We start from the raw sequence: 20,678 nt of genomic DNA on the forward strand, positions 1-20,678 counted from the left end.
TTTTTCATTACCACTTAGGTTATATGAAAAAGGTTATGGTTTTTATAATGGATTATAATGTGTTATAAGTATGATTATAATGTACTATAGACACAGGCTTAATAGAAAATGTTTCCAAAAGAGTAATCAGTTTCATGTCCTATTATGTCCCAGACGAGAAGTGAAATACTGACGGGTGGGAACCTTTTATATGCATCACTTCCTTGGGACATTTGTGGTTACATGCAAAGTGAAGCAGGTGTTTTGAAAATATCTAACAGGAACTATTTGGTAAACCACTGAATATCTAATTCAATATTTAGACCAACAGACAAGACAGATAGCATAGTGGTACACAAACGAACAGTAAAATAGTTACATGAAATAATGAATAAAATTGAAAATAAAAATATGTCATTCAAGGGCATTTTGATGGCCCAAGATCAAGATATTTGATTTATGGCAGGAATCAGGGGGTAAGTCCCCCCCCCCCCCCCCTAGTGTTCCATATCAGCGGTCAGAGGGGAGAAGTACAAAGTCATATGAAACTTTCACTCATGTTGTTGTCGTAGGAACGAAGGTTATCTGAAGACAATGCCATTCTCATTCTATTCCAGAACAGAGGCTGGGCCCTTGGGTTCCTTGGCCAGGACAACACTGACTTTCTGCACAAGCGCTTCCTCAGTTGTAGGTACTTCAGCTTGGGAAACATCTCATCCAACAGTACCAGCACTGCTACGTCCACCTGGTTTGGAAATTGGATAAAAGCAGGGACGATTTTGTTACATGGAAATGTAACAACAACTCAATGGGAATAGGACAGACATCCATCAAATGCACATAAAGATGACTCAAAATACACTGCCTGATCAAAATTAAATAATAAATAAATAAAAGTTCAGTTTTACAAACCTTCTCATCCAGAAGCCTCTGCTGAACCATGAAGAAAGCCTGCCGGATCACACCATTCACCGCTGCACCACCACTGGACAGCACAAACACTGTCTTCACGCTGCTGTAGACGGCGTTGTGGAGGTTCTCGATACAGGAAAGCCCGGGAATCCAGTCCCTTTCTTCCAAACAGAGACAGAACCTCCTGTGGTGTGAGCTCTCCAGATGGACAGTTAACTCGTTGTAGACCCAATCCCTCACGGCCGGGTTCCCTGTGTCAAACACCACAAACGCATCGTGGTGTTTGTGGCAGTCACTGCCGGGCAGCTGGGAGTAGCCTTTGTGTCCTGCCCACAGCACCTGTAAGCAGTACCACAGGTCCCAGCCGTAGAGGTGCTTCAACAGGGGCAGGACAGTGAATGCCACAGCCACGAAGGAACTGAAGAGGAAGGCCAAGCTGCCGTAGACATCCTGACAGGAACGTCGGTCGATGGACAGCACACTCTCACCCTGCAGGGACTCTGGGAACTCACAGTGAACATGTGTGGTGAGATAAGGGACTTCCACAGGTGTGCCGCGCAAAAAGTCCGCCAACCAAGACGTACCACAGTCACATTTAAAGGGGTTGGCATGCAGGGTGAGTTTCTGAAGGGTACCGACATTTTTCAGTAGGGCAGGGAGCAGCTGGTGGTGCAGCTGTTTGAGATGGTTGTGGTTGAGGTAGAGATAACGCAAGGCTTTCACCTCACTGAAGAAGTCTTCAGGAATAGAGCTAATATAGTTGTGACTGAGGTCCAAGAGAGAAAAATTTGATCCAAATGTTACGGCTATATCAGGCAAATCGGCAAGGAAGTTTCCGCTGAGGTTGAGGTGACGTAGACTTCCGAGTGCTGTGATGTTTTGCCACGGGAAGTAGTTCAGTTGATTGTTGCTGATGCTGAGAGCCTCGGTGCTCTTTGGTAGGTTACAGAGCACATCTGGTGAGACTGACCTCAGGTCATTCTGGGAGATATCCAGGTAGATTAAGTTTGTAAGGTCTTGGAAGAAATGGATGTAGTTGTTGTTACCGGAGGCCCACATGTCATCCAGGTGATTTCCAGAGAAGTAGAGGTACTTCATAGAGTTGCTGCTCAATCTGTGATCTATTCGCATCCCGATGCCATTGTTTGCCAGACTTAGGACTTCCAAGTTAGTCAGACTATGGATGAACTCAAAGCGATGGCCCATGCCCTTCATCAGGAAGTGATATTCATTGTTACTAAGGTCCAGTACCTTCAGGCTGGTGTGAAGCTCACTAAAAGCCTCTCGATGATACAGATCAATCCTATTGTATGCCATATTAAGATAAACTAAGTTTCTCATGTTATTAAACAGCCCACCTTTCATGGTCTGGCTCATGTAATTGTAGGAAAGGTCCAAACAAACAGCATTTTCCATACCTACAAATATATCTTTATTAAGAGAGAAGATGTCATTTTGAGAGAGGTCAAATGTCAAGTTATCTTGGCAGAAATAACATTTAAAGTCCCATATTGTTGGAATGTGTGACACATTGTGTTCCAATATTTCCAACAAGTTTGTTTGTTTGTTTGGTTCCCAGGGGTCACACCTTCGATCTCCGAGCATAAGGGGTGGGTCAGGGAAATCGTATGCATTCGAGTTCTGATTCTGAGAGCTTTGCTCTGACACATACCCAGATGAGTGTCTAGAAGCGCAGGGAAGGAAGTTAAGCATGTTTTGGGAGAGGACGACGTCGGTAAGGGCAGGCAACTGTGCCAGAGCACTCATGTTGCAGGTGTTGATGAAGTTCATTCGCAGCTCTAGTTTCTTTAGCTCATGAAGTTTGGAAAGAACTTCAAAGCTTTGGCTTGAAAGTGTGTGGAAAAAGTTCCCGCTGAGGAGAAGAGTTTGTAACCTGGTGACACTGCCGAGACTTGGTGAAAGGATCAGCTCTGGAAACGTCTTCATTGGCTCATAGTTATAGATGAGGCTGATCCAAGTCAGGCCCTTCAGTTCTGTGAAGAAGGTGCCGTTACGGATGGCATATGCCAGGAGGTTGTCCGAAAGGTCCAAACCCTTTAAATTCCTCAAAGGTCGGAAAAGGCCCTCGGGAAACGTACGCAGAGAGTTCCCCCTCAAGCTCAGGAAGCTCATGGAGCTGTTCTCAGCATAGAGTGAGTTTGGATGGAGGTAGAGGGAGCGGTTTTGGGGGCAAGGAAAGCAGGGCCGGGCTGCATGGTCACAACGCTGGCAATTCCACTCCAGAACTAAAGATTTGAGATGGGTCAGGTTGGCAAATGCCCCATCTAAAATCTCTGTGATTGTATTCTCCCTCAAGTCCAGATCCTCCAGCGAGGCTGGCAGCCCTGTCGGGACTGTCGTCAGATTATTATATCCTAAAGAGAGCTTTGTGAGTTTAGAAAGCCCTCTGAAAACATCTTCATTGATGTAAAATGACTGGTTGCAAGGGTTTGCATAAAAGCAGTTCTTCGAGAGGAGCAGCTGCTCTAGATGTGGAGTGTTGAAAGGGTGGCTTATGTTGAAGATCCGGTTATTCTCTAGATTGAGAGCCTTCAGGCTGTCAGGTAACCAGGGTAAAGAGGTGAGGCTGTTTCCCGACAGGTTGAGATACTCAAGTTTGATCAGGCTCCTGAAGGCATCATAGTGGATGTCCATTTTGCACGAGTGGTCATTCAAAGCTCGCAGGCTACCCGGGAGACAATTCCATGTTATCTTCAGTTCCTTCAGGTTTGGAACACCTGAGAAAGCATCCTGCCCCACTTGCCGTATCTTGGTCCGACTTAAAGTGATCGACACCACTGTGGTAGACTTGATGACGGGAACGTGGACGAGTGGCCTGCCGTCGCAGTTTACTGTGGTGACGTTCACGTCATTGTCACATGGGAAGAAGATGGGATTTCTGGCTCTCACTAATGGAAGAAGCTGACAAAGTATGAGAAAGACTTTCTGTAATAGAGCCTGTAAAAAACACAAAAAAACACATATGAATTAAATTCAATATTGACTGCTCAAAGTATTCACCTTATGTAGCCCCTGCGCCCACTTGACCCAGTTGTGTTATGACTTCCTGTTCAAAACGCCATCTGTTTCACCTGGTCAAACCTAGTCTGACTCTTTGGCTGCAATTTCACATTGAGTGGCCGATGATTCTAGAGGCCGATAACACAATAAACACAATATAAGTACTGTACTGTCACAGGAAGTGTCAACACAATGGGAAGTTATTAGCTGATAAAAAGAAATAGAGTCCGCACACTGCTTGACTTGCTCCCAGTCGATTTATTTTTGACGTTTCGGTCAACAAGGACCTTCTTCAGAAATGAAAACGTTATTAGCTGACCCCCGCATTGGAACATAAGTCGAATAGCACAATAGGCAGCATACTATTAACATTCCTACTGCTACTGTATCTGCATAGAATTGCCAGTAAATATTACGCTCTTGATCTGAGATTTCCTTTACTGCCATTGTACAAGTACAACAGAATCATCCTCTGCATTTGTTCTTGTTTGTTCTGTTCTTTTTTAGCCCTTGGTCAGGGGCACCGAAAGCGTTGGCCTTAAGCCATTGATACCTGATGCAGCATTTGCGTGTATATCCCTCATTTGTGTGCATATCCCTTTAAGACCGCGAACTGCGTTAACGCGGTTCGCGGTCTTAAAGGGATACACACACAAATGCTGCATCAGGTATCAATGGGTTAAAGGAAAGCTCAACCAGCTTTGTATCATTACAAAATCGGTAGTATATCAGAAAACTGTAAACAGTTTTGCAGGCATTAATTTACTTTGACAGTTATTGAGAGTTGATTTGTGGACCAGTGATGTCATTATTTTGTGCATGAACGACATCACTGGTCCACAAAATTAACTCAAATCAACTCTCAATAACTGTTAAACTAATTGAATGTATGCAAAACTGTTTCGTTTTCAGATATGTGTGAGATCATGTGCAAAATAAATCAGAATTGTTTTTCGGTGGAGTGCTCCTTTAACATGTCTTTAATGGTGGGAGGAAACTGGAGCACCTGGCAGAAAGAACCCACACACTGTAAACACAGGTAGAATGTGCAAACTCCATCTGAATCAGATGATCTAAATGCAAGCATCTTGAAATGTCATGCTTATAAATCTATTTTGTTCTCAATGTGATGATACAGTGGGTATATCTTTGATTTACTTATGATAAAAGAATGGCATAGACCCAGTTTTCTGTGTAAATGGTAAAATATAATTTGATCCAACTTACCATATTAAGTATTGCATTAATGCATATCTCTTCAACATCCACGTAGAGCCAGCTGACACAAACTATAATCCAGTTGCGGAGAGGCTGAATTTAAAAGACAAGGTACATGAACGTCTGTGCAGTGATGAACTGGACTCACTTATGCAGAAGTGAAAGCTGAGGGTGCATTCAACATCCAGATGGTGGTCATGTGATCAGAGTGAAAGTCAATATCATGACGACTACCACCCGATACTGACATCACCTTACCTTACCTGTCAAAAGTGTATTGATGCCTTCTGATTAAGCTCAACGTAAATCCTAACAATGGTTCAAGAAAAGTCTTGATTCTTACGTTAATTTCTTTGCAATAGGACCCACGCCACACACAAAACATTTTCTGTGTATAACGGCAAATATAGAAACCTTGGGAAAACAATCAAAAAAGAGAAATCAAAAATGATTACGAAATATGTTTCAGAGGAAGTCGGAGACAAAACAGTTTTCATTCCGCTCTTGTGTTCAAATGGAATTCCCCATAAACTCACTGGTATTCATTGTAGGCATCAACCTTGCCACAGAAGAGTTACAGAAATAGTTACACAAGTGTGTTTCTTAAAGCAGTGGTTCTCAAATGGGGGTCCGGGGACCCCCAGGGGTCCGTGGCACTTTGCCAGGGGGTCCGCGAAAGGTTTTCAGGAAAATAAAAATAAAAACCTTTTTTTGTGCAAAAGCTTCATAGTTCAACGAAAATATTGTATGCTTTAAATCTAAAATGGTTCATGGATTATCCATGAACCATTTTAGGATTACATTATAATCTAACAAACCTATCAATTTAAAAGTCAAGCACGTTACAATGCTTAGCCCAAAATCACAAATCAGAATGAGGGGGTCCCCGGTATATTTTCTATCTTGTAAGGGGTCCTTGGCTGAAAAACATTTGAGAACCTGTCTTAAAGGAACACTCCGCCCATTTTCAACCAGCTTTGTATCATTAGAACATCAGTAGTATATCAGAAAACTGTAAACTGTTTTGAAGTCTGTCATTTAATTTGACAGTTATTGAGTGTTAAAGTGTGGACCAGTGACATCACTGGTCCACACTAACTCAAATTAATAACTCATGAACTCAAATCAACTCTCAATAACTGTCAAACTAGATGAATGATGAATAGTTTGACAGTTCAACATTCTTTTGATTTTCCTCATGCCGGGCCAATGTCTCTTTGAATAATTCCAAATGTGGTACCTCCTTCTCCTTTAGATGAATCCACCCCAACCCAAGTGATGTTCAGCATGTTATCTGTGGTGTAAGTTCAAGTAGTGGTGGTGGTGGTAGTCAAACTTGCCTCACATGTTCTGTCTTATCCTTTGACTTATTTATATTTATCTACTTATGAAGTTATAATGTGGAAAATGTGCCAGTTACCCCTTTGCATAAAGGTGGTGATCCGCTTGATGTTAATAATTATAGACCCATCTCCATTATTACTAGTATAGCAAGAATATTTGAAAAATTATAATATCTGTCACATCTTATCTCATTCCAATCCGGTTTCAGACCGAACTTCTCTACAATGACCAATGATGAACATCTTCACTGGATAACATGATGCTTTACAGGTTTAATATTTCTAGATCTTACTGAAGCATTTGAAATGGTTGATCACTACCTTCTCCTTGACAAACTTTATGCCATCGGTCTTTCAAAAAAATTATTTCCTCTGGTTTAACTCATATCTCCACCACAGACGTCAGTGTATTTCTCTCGCAGGTGGGCGGGCGGGCAGGCAGGCATATTTTATGATTATTAGGTGTATTGATGCCTTCTGATTAAGCTCAACATAAATCATAACAATGGTTGGAGAAAAGACTGATTCTTACATTAATTTCTTTGCAATATGACACAAAAACTTTATTTTCTGTGTATAAAGGCATATATTAGAAACATTGGAAAAACAAGCAAAAAATAAAACAGCAGAAATGATTACTATTAGGTCCATATATATTTAAAATCATTACTATCAGGTCCATATATATTTGGACATTGGACACAAGCTTCATCATTTTGGCTCTGTACACCAAAATGGACTTGAAATGAAACAATCAAGATGTGCTTCACTTGCAGACTTCCAGCTTTAATTTGAGGGTATTTACATCCGAATCAGGTAACATCATGGTGAATAATTATTTTCATAAAACAAAAGGGAAAGTATTTATTCTTATGGTTTTGGTGGAATGCCACTGTAGAAAATACAATGTTGTGTATTTTCCTCACTTTTTACTTTTAGACACATACAGTAACAGATTAAAATACTCATAACTTTGGATCTGAGAGAGCCATCTCAATCATTCAAAAGGTGATATATACTGTAATAGGGGAGCGTTTCTAATTTATGGAAATGTCAGAAAAAATGTCAAATTCCCACCATGTGAAGGGTTTTTGCAGGCCACCACACAAATACCCTCAAATTAAAAGGTGGAAGTTTGCAGTTAAAGCACACCTTGACTGTTTCATTTCAAGTCCATTGTGGTGGTGTACAGAGCCAAAATGATGAAGATTGTGTCCAATGTCCAAATACATATGGACCTAACTGTATGTTTCAGAGGAAGTCAGAGACAGACGGAAGACGAGTTACAGAAATTATGACACAACCATGTTTCTGTTGAGAGAGCGAATGCTTTGGCTTGGACCGCACACTGTACAGTAGAGTCCCGCTTTCTTACTCTGGCAGCCATGGCAGCTTTTGGGCACTACCATTGATCTGAGCAGCAGGGGTGTTTGTAGGGTCTGAAGACACTGGTGGCTTGGCCCAGCCCTCTTTAGGGGGGGGGCTTTTCATAAGACATTTGGAGCTATAGCCCCCGATGCCCAGGCCTAACGTCGCCCGTGCAGAGCAGCATCACTCACACATGTGCTGAGTCATCCACAGAGCGATGTTCATAAAGCCATCGGATTCGGCATCCACCTTGGAGAGGGAGTGGTTGTTCCCTGTGTACCACAGCAACCTGAACAACAACAAACACAAGTGCATCAGTGACAAATATAGCCAACCTGATGAAGCATAACATAACAACGCATTGTTTGTTCGCCTTGTTTCTTGTTTTTTTAAATCTAACAAAATAAAGTGTCCAGCTTTTCTATCCTGGTGGTGTGTGCTGGATAACTTTTTTTACCCCTAGGAGGACCTGTTATGCAGTGCATATCTCACATAAGCCAGAATATTCGCTACCAATGAGCTGCTTACCGGACGGGGACATGTAGTGCTTTCAGAGCTCTGTAGTACTCTATGCCTTGTTTGCTAGGCACACGCTTGTCATCTTCCCCCAAGGTGAGCAATACTGGAGTCTTGACCTGGGAGAGAGAGATCACCCATGATTACTACGTCATCTAGAGACACCAATAAACTCACTCGAGAGAAATACACAGACCTGTCTGACTCATGTACACGCACTCAAGAGAAATACACAGACCTGTCTGACTCAGGTACACACACTCAAGATAAATACACAGACCTGTCTGACTCTGGTACACACACTCAAGATAAATACACAGACCTGTCTGACTCATGTACACACACTCAAGAGAAATACACAGACCTGTCTGACTCATGTACACGCACTCAAGATAAATACACAGACCTGTCTGACTCATGTACACACACTCAAGATAAATACACAGACCTGTCTGACTCATGTACACACACTCAAGAGAAATACACAGACCTGTCTGACTCACGTACACACACTCAAGAGAAATACACAGACATGTCTGACTCATGTACACGCACTCAAGAGAAATACACAGACCTGTCTGACTCATGTACACACTCAAGATAAATACACAGACCTGTCTGACTCATGTACACACACTCAAGAGAAATACACAGACCTGTCTGACTCACGTACACACACTCAAGAGAAATACACAGACATGTCTGACTCATGTACACGCACTCGAGAGAAATACACAGACCTGTCTGACTCATGTACACGCACTCAAGAGAAATACACAGACCTGTCTGACTCATGTACACACACTCAAGAGAAATACACAGACCTGTCTGACTCATGTACACACTCAAGAGAAATACACAGACCTGTCTGACTCATGTACACGCACTCAAGAGAAATACACAGACCTGTCTGACTCATGTACACACTCAAGAGAAATACACAGACCTGTCTGACTCATGTACACGCACTCGAGATAAATACACAGACCTGTCTGACTCATGTACACACTCAAGAGAAATACACAGACCTGTCTGACTCATGTACACACACTCAAGAGAAATACACAGACCTGTCTGACTCATGTACACACTCAAGAGAAATACACAGACCTGTCTGACTCATGTACACGCACTCAAGAGAAATACACAGACCTGTCTGACTCATGTACACACTCAAGAGAAATACACAGACCTGTCTGACTCATGTACACGCACTCGAGATAAATACACAGACCTGTCTGACTCATGTACACACTCAAGAGAAATACACAGACCTGTCTGACTCATGCACACACTCAAGAGAAATACACAGACCTGTCTGACTCATGTACACACACTCAAGAGAAATACACAGACCTGTCTGACTCATGTACACACACTCAAGATAAATACACAGACCTGTCTGACTCACAGACACGCACTCAAGAGAAATACACAGACCTGTCTGACTCATGTACACGCACTCGAGAGAAATACACAGACCTGTCTGACTCATGTACACACACTCGAGAGAGAAATACACAGACCTGTCTGACTCATGTACACACACTCAAGAGAAATACACAGACCTGTCTGACTCATGTACACGCACTCAAGAGAAATACACAGACCTGTCTGACTCATGTACACGCACTCGAGAGAAATACACAGACCTGTCTGACTCATGTACACACACTCAAGAGAAATACACAGACCTGTCTGACTCATGTACACACACTCAAGATAAATACACAGACCTGTCTGACTCATGTACACACACTCAAGAGAAATACACAGACCTGTCTGACTCATGTACACACACTCAAGAGAAATACACAGACCTGTCTGACTCATGTACACACACTCAAGATAAATACACAGACCTGTCTGACTCATGTACACGCACTCAAGAGAAATACACAGACCTGTCTGACTCATGTACACACACTCAAGAGAAATACACAGACCTGTCTGACTCATGTACACGCACTCAAGAGAAATACACAGACCTGTCTGACTCATGTACACGCACTCAAGAGAAATACACAGACCTGTCTGACTCATGTACACGCACTCAAGAGAAATACACAGACCTGTCTGACTCATGTACACGCACTCAAGAGAAATACACAGACCTGTCTGACTCGGGTACACGCACTCAAGAGAAATACACAGACCTGTCTGACTCGGGTACACGCACTCGAGAGAAATACACAGACCTGTCTGACTCATGTACACGCACTCGAGAGAAATACACAGACATGTCTGACTCATGTACACACACTCAAGATAAATACACAGACCTGTCTGACTCAGGTACACGCACTGGAGAGAAATACACAGACCTGTCTGACGTGTTTGATGGGGGACATGTTCAACATCTGCTCCCAAACAGCGGGGTCAGGCAGGCAGTCTGTAGTGTAGTCGAAGCCAGCCTCGACCATGCACCTGCATAAAACACGGTGAACCGTACGCAGGGAGAATAATCACTGGGTGCCTTTCCAGTCTTTTGTTGCCACAGTGTTTGTGTGCATTATTGAATATTTCCTGCCCTACAGACACATGCCCTTTATTCCTCCACCCACACAGCCGTCAGGGGAGAATGTCACATCCGCCAGTCATACAACACCTAAGATCTGTAGCTGTGAATGACTGAACGAGTAAACAGGTGTGTGTGCTGCGTGGATGAGAATACGTACCAGTCCGGGATGTCTGTACCGCCGATCATGGAGGCCATGTTGATGACAGGGTTGCGAGCGACACAGGCCTTGTAGAAGTCTGGGTACTGGCCAATCAGATGACAGGCCAAGAAGCCACCGTGGGAGCCCCCGGCAACTGCCACTTTGTGCTCGTCAAACTCCTGGCCTTTCAGAACGCTCTCCACGGCAAACTGGAGTGAAATAAACACGTGATAAAAAGAAGAAGTAAGACAACAATTTGTGGTGGAGAACTACGCTGGGGGTTCCCCCCCTTTTTTTTTGTCAGATGGGAAAAGCAACCGGCTCGTTCACACACCATATGCCGAAGCCACGCTGAAGCTACGCAGCACTATGGCAGTTTCATTTCGGCGTCCTTGTTAACAGGCGAGACCGTTCACACCAGCCGCACTGCCACGCTGACGCTACGCTGCAGCGATAGTTTCAGCTTCCGTTCTATTTTTCAAGCGTGCTGCACCCGAGCTGCCAGTCATGAAGTCAATGCAAGTTGTGAGCCCCCCCCACTCACAACTTGCATTGACTTCATGCCTCCCCCCGGAAGGGCAGTGCCGAGTTGTTATTTTAGTTATTTTTAGGGCAAACAAATTGAAGTAACGAATGTTCAGAATCCTTCTGGTAAAACAGCATTTGGAGATGTGTGTGTGTCATTTGTTGTGTTCTTCTCACTTGAACATCTTTGACGTCCTGGGTGCCCACATTGCCAGGTAGTGAGAGGATGCTGTCCTGGCCATAGCCAATAGAGCCACGATAGTTCACTGAAAAAACACAGACACGTTAACATGTAAGGATTACCTCTAGGTGTTATATCATCTCATAATATTATTTAAACAAATACAGACAGCATTTGCTGTTTTTGCTTCTCAAGTGCGGATACCCTGGCTGGCATGTGTGCTCTTTAAATGTTACCTAGGAGTTATTAGCTAAATAAATAAAACAATTTTAAAAGTATCCCACCAGTGGATAGGAGAAGGTATAAATAAATACATTTGCTAATTACATTCTGGCATCATCCACTTAAACACAGACACAATCCTGTCCTGGTCGCTGCACTAGTGTCTCTTCTGGTCGGGTGGCGGCGCTTGTTCGGGACGGAAGGGAACTGGTGGGAATAGCGTGATCCTCCCACGTGCTACAGTACGTCCTGCCGGTGAAGCTCCCCGCTGTCAGGTGAAAAGAAGCGGCTGGCAACTGAGCACGTGTCGGAGGAAGCATGGTGCTGGTCTACGGCTCTCCCCAGATTGGCAGAGGGTGGAGCAGCGACCGGGGCAGCAGGGGGAAATTTTATAATAATAATAATAAAAACACAGACACATCCTATCAATGGATAAAACTCCCCTGACCAGGTTCCACACATACAGAAGGCAATATCATTGCTTAAAACTTGAACTCACCCAGTAATATAGCAAACCCCATCCTGCACAGCACAGAGGAGGAGAGAAGCCAGTCGGCTACAATCACTGAGTGAGGACCCCCTAAAGTAAAAGAAAACCAATTATGTAAGATGCAACACTAACAACAACAAGCAAAAATAAATGTAGATTATATCACTTTATCTGCTTTTTACTTAATTATGGTAAAGAGAACGTTTTCATCGTCCTTCTACATTGATACACGTGACTATTAACTTTTTAGCTTAAATATCAGATATGCACAAGAAAACGGATCAATATTCCATAAAAATGTGCTATGATGAGAGTGACCGACCGTGAGGGGAGACGATGAGCGGCAGCTTCACTCCCTCCTTCACCTCCTTTGGTTTGAGCAGCAAAGCTTCAAAATCCAGGCCCGCTGGAAACAAATAGAAACATCCAGTAGTGCCATGATCACGACGACGTGGACACACACTCTGCAAAGCCTGCAGCAAACATCACCAGACAGACAGGCCCTAACCTGGAACCCTCTGGGGGGGGGGGGGGGGGTGGGGGGGGGAAGAGGGGACAGCCATGAACACAGCTGGCACTGGGACCTTGAAGCAGACACCCAAGGAAAGGATGGGCTATACCCTGGAGTCAGCTGGATCGGAAAGTCCAGGACACACAGACGGCTGGAGAGCCCTCGTCGACGGCCTATGCCCCAGAGGGCTAGTAGGTATAAGTAAGTAAATCATGATGATGTAACTATACGCAACTTCATCGTATATATACCAAGCAAAATGTGGATCCTGTCCAGGACCAACTGCATGACACCGGAGTGAATAAAAGGTCAGGAAGGACTGCCACTGACCCTGGTGTCCACCGAGGCTCTTCAACCATCTGCTCCGAAAACTTTCCTGTCAACCTCAGCAGCTTTCTCCAAACAGCATCAACTAAACCACAACCAGCCCTTCTAAGACGAAGGTCACAGATATAGTACTTGCTTGTGTAAAGCATGAACCAATACTTCATTAATTTGGTTGGCTGTGGATGTCATAATGTAAAAAAATAAAGAATTTCTAACCTGGATGACATTGCCTTTTGTTTAGAATTTGATTTATGGGAATTACGTATAAGATACTGTATCATCTATATTCTAATTAATGAGCGAGTACAAATGACTTGCACATGTAATATAGTCTGACACACTGGAAGCAGGCTGCGGGGATAAGCTCTGCTAATGGCGGCGACCATTTCAGTCGGAGCGAAGGGAAATCCCTTTCCGCTCCCTGCGTGTTGCTCTCAAATGCCTCCGCCGCTGTGAAACAACAACGCTAGCTAGCAAGTTAGCCCCCCTACACGCTGAAAATGGCAAGTTTTGATGAAGATTTGGATTGTGCAAAGCAGGCCTGCTTGGTACATTCGGTGGATGGTTGTAAAGATAACGGAGCATTTCCCTCCCCCCCCGCTATACCAGAGTAAGAGGAGCCAGACACTCCTGCGCTGGTGCAGCGTGAAACGGAGGAGAGTCTGGCAAGCAAGTCTACCGGACAGTACATGCAATATAATGAGCACTAATCTGTATCAGTGCCAAGTGACCAATGTATCTGCTTGTCGTGCAAAGTACGACAAGTGATGATCGCGTAGGTCTTATGAGATGTGTTCTTTCCTGAAGGTTCATTGTGATTGTCATGGAATACTGGGCAGCAATAGGTGTGTGTGCACAAGCTTGATTTGCATTGCTCTTTGGTTGTTTATTTGGTTTAGAGATCAGGCTGCAAAACACTGCACAATTATAATTGCGTTGGAATGGGAAATGCAAGTGATTCTCCTCTTCATCGCGATAAAATACTGTAATTGCATCATCTCAAACCTATGCAATAGTGAAAGAAGTGGATGTATTTGGGCTCCTCCTCCTGCTATGAGCCCTGTGTAGATACTAAGTAATGGAGGACTGATGCACTTACGGTATTGACTGTTGTCTTGTTCTGGGGGCGGGCTAAAGGTCAAGATCTGCCAATCGATGTCTGTCTGCTGGCTCTGAGACTCCTCCAGGGTAATCCAGACCACTTCCTCTTCCTCCCCATTGGTCGGCAGAAAACCACACCTCTGGACACAGGGGACGCCATTGCAACAGGTGACATAGTGGCTCCCTCGTTAAATAGAGATGTTTTTAGTCCATTCTAAAAGTGTCCCACCCAGTCTCTCCTTTAGATCCATTTAACGTTAGCGGCCAAAAAATTGCTAGAAAATTGTTCCACATCTAGAAAACAATATACAATGAAAATCCCTAAATTTGCCTCATTGCTCAGCCCACAAATAACTTGGGGCACATGCCAGCAAAAACACACACATTTACACAACATTCTACAGAAAGGGAAAGAAAAAACATTGATCCTACCAGACTTGGGGGGCAGTTTGGAGAGGAGCAGCTGACCACCATCAGATCTCTCTCTAGGTTCAGCAGACACCAGTTACCAACATCAGCAGACTCTACAAGCAAATAAAGAACGTCATTAGACGGACCCACACTGAAACAGAAACATGTTCACAAGCTGTCCCTGAACACTGTTATGGTAATCATTAAAATCAGTTATTAGGAGATGAACAACAACAAATATCCACAAAACAGGAGCGTTGGGAACTGTTAGCCCAGAGTGTGTGTGTAATGCAGAAGCTGATAAAGTGCCAGGTGACTCACTGGTAGTCGGACAGGTGATCTTCCCTGTGCTTACATCCACCACCAGCAGATCCTACAGTACAAGAGACCATAGCAACTGCAATGACGGGATTGCTTACTTGAAATATTTCTGGCTGGAAAAAAGGCAGATCAGGAGAAAAAGCAAAACATCCCAGCATCATTTTCTCCATAGTAACAGGCCGTTTGCCCGGTAATGGGCTTTACCTTGCGGCTGCGCTGGGGACAGGCAAGGACAACACGCTGGCTGTCAGCAGACCAGCACTGAGGGGACAACTGGGAGCTGTAGATACCAGCAAAGCCATCTGTAACGACACACACACACACACACACACACACACACACACACAGCTTGTGATATGAAACACAAGGGGGGGGGGGGGGGATGTGCATTCATGTGACTATTGCCAATGCCATGTATTCCTTCTTACCCTCCGCAGGTCTCTTCACCACATCCACCACCACTGAGGTCTTCTTGGTGTACCAGTCAAACTAGGAGTAAAACATGCAAGCAACACATTAACCCATCGATACCTGATGCAGCATTTGTGTGTGTATCCCTTTAAGACCGCGAACCGCGTGACGCGGTTCGCGGTCTTAAAGGGATACACACACAAATGAGGGATATACACGCAAATGCTGCATCAGGTATCAATGGGTTAAAGCAAATATATTTATTCATCTATGTATTTATTTTGCTTCCTCTCATCCACATATCTATATCTACAGAATAGAAAGCCATAAGAACGTGTATTGTGTGCACAAAGATACATCCCTACTTTACTCTTTTCAATGAACTTTCTATAATATATTAATATCCATGAGTGAAAGTCAGTACAAAGACAGCACATATACTATGTAAAGGAGGGACCGTATACAGGTCTTTTGCTAAAAAGGGGCTTTTCTCTGTCTTACCATACAGAGCCTACTGCACTGCACGTGCGGTCCGTAGACGGCACACTCCAGGTAGACGATCCTGCACTGGTCTGGGCTGAGCCTGGGGGAGCACACGGCACTGGTGCCTGACGACAGCTGCTCTGAGGGACACAAACAAACAAAGTGCACACACACACACACACACACACACACACACACACACACACACACACACACACACACACACACACACACACACACACACACACACACACACACACACACACACACACGACTAGTGAATTGGGAAACGTGGGTCAACCACCATCAGTGTGAAAGGGTTGACTGACTCAGGTAAACCTGCTTAACTGGTTGCTCATAGCACCGTGTCTGGAGCGCCATGTTGAACACAGAACGTAAACATGCCAGCTGTGATGACGATCAAAGTGACGGCCCATGTAAGGGTCCTGCCATGTACAAAGATCGGTGTGTCTCGTACTGCGCATGGAACGGACGTGCATCTCAATATATCTGGGATTGTACGGATAACGGAAGAGACTTACCACATTTTCCACCCGTAAGATCGGCATAGAACAGGGAGGACCTGAGAGCATAAAACAGAGAGAAGAGAAAGACGAACGACATTCTGTATGAGCCTACACATTCTATTGTGAACGAGTCAAAAACGGTGGACTTATTGCCTCAGTTTCTGACAGGCCCGTTTTCATTCGCGCTCAGTGGGGCAGTGCGGCGCTGCTCACCTCCTGTTGGGGCAGAACTTGAGGCCGAGTCGGAAAGGCTCGTGCCACCAGCCCACAAACACCACGCCTGTGTCACCTGGAGCCCAAAACGCCTGCAGAGAGCGAGATAGGAGTGCTCACTGGTAGCATATGCAGGACAGGTATTTATACACATGCATGGATCATTGCACAAACGCATACTGTAGTACCAACCTGCCCAGGTGAGATATCTTCCGGCACTCCCTCCAACACAGACACGTTGTCACCCTCGATGTCCAACACACAGAGCACAGGGCAGCTCTTACTAACCAGTGTCTCTCCCCAGTCTTCATAGAAGACAAACTGCTCCCCCTGCAGGAATAGAGCAACAAGCACGCCATGTGAAAATTGCCATATTCCCATATGATAATGATGAAAATAGTTTGTGTTTTGGAAGTATTAATTGCAAGATATTCACTTTGGTGGCCTCCTTCCTCTCCACTTTCATAGTCTCCTCGTCGTCCCCAATAGAACACGACTCTGGCAATTCCGTCTACAACAGAAAATGAGAGATAGAATCATTGAGCACTGGTAAATTGCCTGTTACTATACTAGGCCTACAGTATCTACCTATGGCAACATGGCATTGATTTGCTGGAGTTTCCTGGAGTTGTGATTTAAACCAACGCTGCCGACAGACCTGGAAGAAGGACTCGGCCTTGGGCCTCTTCCGCTCTGCCACATACAGGAGGTGGGTCTCAGAATGGGACCATACAAGGCAGCCAAACTGCTCTAAGGACGGAAAACACAGTGCGGTGGTTGACATCTGCACTGGCACATGTGAAGGCAAATGTTGAACAAATGTGCTATAAAAGGGAAAATGCAGATTTGAATAAGCTCAGATGTTTCTCACCGTCCTCGTAGACTTTGCCGTGCTTCTTCAAGGCCGTGAGGTTGATGCTCTTCATCTTGATGTTCTTACTCCAAATCTGGAGGGCCACAGAGGGGAGGGCAGGGGAGGAGAGAGGTCAAAGGTCTCTCAAGCTCACAATTCAAACTCACCTCAACTTTAAAAAGATATTGGCTACAGATAGAAAATGGCAAGTATCAGAGATAGTGAGGTGCACAAAGAGGGGGCGACAGAAAGAGAAAGGGAGAGATATTAGCAGCGTGAGAGAAATGCTGTGGGGCCTGAGCTTGACCACCAGCCACTCACCTCCAGAAACTGTTTGTCCTCTCCCTTGACCTTGCACTCTCTGACCACAGCCTTCATTTCTCCTGAGGGGGAATCTTTGCTAAGAACTCTGACAGAACAAACACAAGACATCTCTCAGTGCGACAGTACAGGGTCAGACCTACGTTAATTAGTGCAGTCCAATCAGGATAAAAAAATAAATCAATAGTGCAGTCAACTCCACTGCAGACAGAATAATAAAATGTACAGTATACATACTCTCCCTTGATCTCAGTGCAGTTTCCAGAGGGTCCAGAGTAGACCACCGATTTGTCATCGTGGAATACAATGTACTGCCGGCAAAACTTGACATTCTCATTCCTCTCCAGATCACGCTGGCTCCATTCTGGAGAAGAAATCAAACAAAAATGGCATTAATTGATGACTGATTTTAATGAATTGTCAGCATCAGTGGCTGCTGCATTACATCACTGGCTTTCCTGGGGAGGCTAAGCAGGTCTGGCTGTGGATAACTCATTGGATGGGATACTAGTGCTGGAAGTGCATGGTGTTGGAAGACCAGTAGGAGGTGCTCTTCCCTCTGGTCTCATGAATCAATCTCTCCCCAATGCCCCTGCCCCTGTGCTGTGAGTGAGCATGTTAGACCAAGGTCCTGACTCCCTGTGGTCATCAAAGATCGCATCTGCACTCTTTTGCAAGAGTAGGGGTGTAACTGGATAAATTCCCACACAGGCCTCGCTTCAATCATGGCCACCTAATCATCCCTCGTTACCTAATTGGCACATTCATCCTCAGAGAAAGGAATATGCCGAGTGGAGTTGTGTGAAGGTGTGCTCTAAAGCCATTGGCACTGACCTAAATGTTCTCAGTCATATCTACCAGAAGAGAGTGACAAAGAAAGCTCAGCAGATTCTTCAGGAGCCCCTGCACCCTCTCTTCTCTGAGTTTTGCCTCTTTCCCTCGGGGTCCAGGCAGGTTCAGGCTCCCCAAATGTAGCGTAAGAGATTCCATCGCTCTTTTATCCCTGAAGCGATCTGCAGATTGAATTGTGCAGCTACAGTAGGTGTGTGTGTGTGGATCCTATCTAGTGTCTACTATAAGAATGTGAAGTGTCTGTGTGTGAGTGAGCAGAATTTTGTTCGGCCACAGCTGTGCCGTTTTACGTGCGATCGGGCTGAAACTTTCAGGAAGTGTAAACGGCACCTGTGCGGGTGACCTGACGGAAACAGATTTTTTAATTAGGTAATTGCCCATGCCATTTTACGTGCGATCGGGGTGAAACTTTCAGGAAGTGTAAAGAGCACCCCTGCGGGTGACCTAACGGAGGCAGATTTTTGAATTACGTAACTAGGGCAGATTAAATTACCGAATGCTCAACTTGGCCGAGTTGCACAATGGGATATTATGTGATCAGCGGTGATGTCATCAGTGATGATGTCATCCTTCGTGGCTGAGGATAGTTCAGTGATGATGTCATCAGTGATGATGTCATCAGTGTTCCAGACAAGGGGGGGTCTAACTCCCACGGGTAGAGGACCAGAAGGACAGAATGTAGGATGCCAACTGCCATAAAACAGCACAGAAGAACAACTCCCACAGGTCCACTAGTGACTATAAATGCATTTGGGTGTTTTGTTTGTAGTTTGGCTGTGACTGAGCTGATGACGTCACAAGCCTCATCGGCAGCAGCTGATGGTGGTATGTAATACAGATGGCGCAGCAAGTGAACCCCCCTCTGCAGATAATATGGACGACAACTCACACCTAACGGTTCAGTACATCAATATCAGTTAACAGCAAACCGTTATCAGATGACATGTATAGTCAGTCAGATAACTTGACCAAGTTATGAAACTTTTTGTACTGTAGGTAGGCCTACTTTAGACATTTTGAATTCATAATTTGTGGATGTCTCCATAGGTCAATGAACTGTACACTCCAGATATTTATCTGGAGTGTACAGTTCATACTTCTACTTAGTACTATGTACTTCCCTGCAGTACATAGATGGGAACATCAGCACAGCACAGACATACCCGTGTAGATGTTGCTGTATTTGCCTCCATACTGGGATGTGATGACAGGTCCCACGTCTGCTCTGCTCAGAGACGGGAAGAGGCTGAGCTCTCTGTAGAGTTTGGAAATGTCCTCTGGGTTGGTCATCACCTGACAACACGCAGCAGACAAACTCACGCTGCGTCTCAGTAATAACTGTCTCACAATGAACAATGATCTATTCATTTTGCACATTGGGGGCTACCTACGTTAGTCTGCCATGTACAAGTTAGTTTACTGGCTAAGTTAGCTTGTTCATTCTACAAAAAGCAAGCTGTTGGCTACTTGGCTTATTACCCTATTGCTTTTAGTAAATAAAATAATCAAGGGCTGCTCGAAATATAAAGTAACCAAGTGAACAAGCTAGTTTGCTAACTTACTAGCCGCCGCGGGGATATGAGCAGGAAGTTCCAGTGGCAGCTGACCGATAACAGCTAACGTCAGCTAGCTTGAAAGCTGTATGTAGCGAGGTTCCTGAGAACGTAATTAACGCCATAATGTTACATTTCCCACGGCTAGATAGTTTATTTGTTCATGATATAGCTGTAGAATTAGTCACCTGTTCACAACCCAAAAAATTATAGTCAGTTTAATCTTACCTGTGACTCCATGACTAGGACTGTGTCGCTAGTCGCTAGTCTGCCACTGTCAACAAGCAATCAAAACAGACTGCTGCAATGAGTGTAAAGTTAACCGGAATAGAAAAGTATAACTTCCTGTCAAAACATAT

General features: G+C 44.5%; 2 protein-coding genes across 4 annotated transcripts; both read right to left on the bottom strand.

Moving 5' to 3' along the window:
* Positions 1-517: 517 nt before the first annotated feature.
* tlr9 (toll-like receptor 9) lies at positions 518-7,860 on the bottom strand (the record flags this gene model as incomplete). The annotated part of the gene is made up of 3 exons (XM_083641265.1): positions 518-724; positions 892-3,849; positions 7,849-7,860. 3 exons carry the CDS (start codon positions 7,858-7,860, stop codon positions 518-520), a joined length of 3,177 nt encoding a protein of 1,058 aa, XP_083497391.1.
* Positions 7,017-20,614, bottom strand: LOC310781160 (acylamino-acid-releasing enzyme-like; the record flags this gene model as incomplete). 3 transcript variants are annotated; one of them, XM_083641705.1, is made up of 23 exons in its annotated part: positions 7,017-8,130; positions 8,370-8,476; positions 10,682-10,784; positions 11,036-11,226; positions 11,720-11,808; positions 12,445-12,525; positions 12,758-12,841; positions 14,373-14,514; positions 14,807-14,898; positions 15,107-15,158; positions 15,311-15,408; positions 15,535-15,595; positions 16,019-16,140; positions 16,543-16,583; positions 16,741-16,832; positions 16,933-17,070; positions 17,177-17,251; positions 17,399-17,490; positions 17,612-17,687; positions 17,915-18,002; positions 18,152-18,278; positions 19,930-20,059; positions 20,548-20,614. In XM_083641705.1, the coding sequence occupies 23 exons, from the start codon at positions 20,557-20,559 to the stop codon at positions 8,025-8,027; spliced, it is 2,199 nt and encodes a 732-aa protein (XP_083497831.1). In that variant the 3' UTR covers positions 7,017-8,024. The 3 variants fall into 3 exon arrangements, with proteins under 3 accessions (XP_083497831.1, XP_083497832.1, XP_083497830.1); XM_083641706.1 differs by lacking the exon at positions 20,548-20,614 and adding an exon at positions 20,329-20,425; XM_083641704.1 differs by lacking the exon at positions 20,548-20,614 and having other exon boundaries at positions 19,930-20,134.
* Positions 20,615-20,678: the final 64 nt, after the last annotated feature.

The sequence above is a fragment of the Poromitra crassiceps genome (assembly GCF_964638095.1).
Source record: "Poromitra crassiceps genome assembly, chromosome: 8".
In the NCBI taxonomy this organism is placed as follows: domain Eukaryota; kingdom Metazoa; phylum Chordata; class Actinopteri; order Beryciformes; family Melamphaidae; genus Poromitra; species Poromitra crassiceps.